Source organism: Zeus faber (genome assembly GCF_960531495.2).
Source record: "Zeus faber genome assembly, chromosome: 9".
Lineage (NCBI taxonomy): Eukaryota > Metazoa > Chordata > Actinopteri > Zeiformes > Zeidae > Zeus > Zeus faber.
This window is the reverse complement of record NC_137197.1, coordinates 30,063,577-30,066,393: the sequence shown is the minus strand read 5'-3', so window position 1 is coordinate 30,066,393 and position 2,817 is coordinate 30,063,577. Positions and strand designations below refer to the sequence as shown.

General features: G+C 41.4%; 1 protein-coding gene across 1 annotated transcript; it reads left to right on the top strand.

Annotated features, from left to right (window-relative positions):
• Nucleotides 1–1,161: 1,161 nt before the first annotated feature.
• On the top strand, nucleotides 1,162–2,157 carry LOC307234603 (trace amine-associated receptor 1-like; the record flags this gene model as incomplete). Its single annotated transcript, XM_080006416.1, has 1 exon — nucleotides 1,162–2,157. One exon carries the CDS (start codon nucleotides 1,162–1,164, stop codon nucleotides 2,155–2,157), a length of 996 nt encoding a protein of 331 aa, XP_079862542.1.
• Between the last annotated feature and the right edge of the window lie 660 nt (nucleotides 2,158–2,817).

Below are 2,817 nucleotides of genomic sequence, written 5' to 3'. Positions count from 1 at the left end.
CACGATCGCGACAAGTTGATAAGTTCAAGATTCAAGAGGTTTATTCGTCACATACATATACATACTTTCATGCAGACTTGACACCGACAGCGACCAAGTCTCGGAGAGCCAGCTGACTGGGAGGCAACAAGGCGACCGGTCAGAACTGACCTGAATGCTTCTAGCCCTTGTGGCAAAACACAAGTACAGAACGATAGAGTATAAAGGTGGATGTCCTTAGCGTTACACATGAGAATGCTGACTTTGTTCCTCCTAATTCGTGGCAGGGCCAGAGCGTGATGAGAGGTGGAACAGCCTCTGTTTTAAATGGCCCGATACAGGGATTCCGGATGATGATGTCAACGCCCTGAAACTTGGACTTTTCCCTGTGCAACCATACCCCCTAACAGAACCCAGGAAAGACACTGCTTCTTCCCTTTTAGTTTGCTATAGTTTTATTCCCTTTTTAAAATATACTGTCTCATTAGACCTGAGGCTCCTGTTGTCTGTGTGCTTGTGACCCCGGGAGTGTCAGGTACTTCGAGAACTTTGTCCAAGCATTTATTGCGGTCTTCAACATCCAGGCATTCTAGAAAACGAGTCAGTGAGTAAATTGAAAGAGGAGTCATCCTGACATGCAAGTCACCATTACGTGTTGGAATTGTGAATTTACAATACAAAGATTTTAGAATTTAATTTACATTAAAATGCTAAATCGACCACTTCCTTTCAAATGCTAGAGCTTTGGATGCATGGAATAATCTACGGGGGCTGTTTGGAACCTTAGTTCCCTAGGCTATGTTAGTTCACTCTCTCCTGGTCACAAGGCCAGGAGAGAATTCTTGACCCAGTGGGGTTCTCATATGGTGACTGTTTTAGATGAGGTACCATTATATAAAACACATTCTCTAAGATAATATTTGGATGAGTGTTTATCTGTCGATGAGAGGTAAGTCCACTTTACTGCTGCTCACTGCTCACCTTAGTACACTTTTTTAAACAGTTGTGTATCAGTACAATTTAGCAGCAAGCTTTAGGGAAACAAATTCACTCATGCATTAACCTCATGCCTGCTGAAATATGGCTTTTTAAAGTAATTGGATTGTGTTGTATTTAGAAAAACATAAAAATAGAAAAGTTTCTTTAATGTTGTAAGTATTGCTCCTTTCTCCCCCCGGACAGATGGAGACAGCTCTCTGCTATGAGTCCAGGAACAGCTCATGTCTAAAGACAATCTACCCCATGTCAATCCGCATCTCCCTCTATGTGATCCTGGGGACCACAGTCGCCCTCACAGTGTTTGGAAACCTTTTGGTCATTGTATCAATTGCTCATTTTAAACAGCTTCACACTCCGACCAACTACCTCATCCTCTCTCTTTCTGTATCTGATCTGCTTTTAGGAATAATGGTCATGATTCCAACTACAATTGAATATGTAGAGACCTGCTGGTATCTTGGGGATATCTTCTGTAAAATATACATGAGTTCTGATGTTTTGTTGTGCAACGCCTCAATTGTAAACCTTTCTTTCATATCCATTGACCGGTATTATGCAGTTTGCCAACCTCTACTGTATCCACACAAAATAACTGTTCACACGGCAGGGATAATGATTCTTGTTAGTTGGAGCATCTCAGCCACAGTGGGCTTTGGAATGATATTTTTAAAGCTTAATATTATGGGAATTGAGGAGTTCTACGATAACAACATTGCATGTGATGGAGGATGTTTTTTATTTCAGAGCAGATTATCAAGTAGCATCTCATCAATTCTGTCCTTTTACCTTCCTGGAGTTATTTTGCTGAGCATCTACCTGAAAATCTATCTGGTGGCACAGAAACAAGTCAGTAAATTACAGAACCCAAGCTGTGTGACCTCTGGGAAAGTGACTGTGAAGTCCCAGAGAAAAGCCACCAAAACACTGGCTATAATCATGGGGGTTTTTCTATCTTGTTGGACTCCTTTTTTTTGCTGTAACATCATTGGCCCCTATATTAGTTATTCCATTCCACCTTGGTTGATCGAAGTGCTTTTGTGGGTAGGCTATATTAATTCGACTGTCAATCCTTTTATCTATGCTTTCTTTTACAGCTGGTTCAGAAAGGCATTTCAAATGATCCTTTCTGGTAGAATATTTAAGTCTGACATTTCAAATACAAAACTATTCATAGAATGAATCTGTTCTAAAGTTCTCTCCTAGCAGCAGCCCCGCAGACGATTGAGCTCATGAAAAGAAAGTCTGCTGGATGAAAAAAGATAACAGTTATTACTTTCCCATGATTAGGCACAGTCTAAGACAAACAACAGGGCTTGTATACAATACAATCCTGGACAACTTCCAGGTGTGGAAAAAGTGTGGAAGACAGCGTTAAAGAGGAATCACAGCCTGCCCAGGGTCTAGAGAAGTTACAGTGACAATAACATTTACTAACTGTTTAAGATCTATACGTATGAAATATTATTTTCTTCTATAATCATTGTCTCACTTCATTCATATGAATCTGGAATTCAACAAGTTTGTTTTAATGACTAAAAACAACAAGCTTGTTATCTTTTGCCGATCACACCCATTGTCATGATCCTTCCCCTGCTGTGTTCCTGTCTGTCTCCCTCTAGCTCCCCCTGTCTCTCACAAGTGCTCTGTGTCTAACTCGAGCTCCCCCTGTCTCCAACTAGGTCTCTCCGTCCCTCTCTTGCTCCCCCTGTCTGTGTTTCATGTCACCTCAGATCCCAGTCACGACTACAGTCTGTTATCACACCACCTGTCTCCACTTCCCTCATCACTCCATTTGTACTTAACCCGGTGTTCTTCACTCGGTCTTTGTCGGTTTGTTCT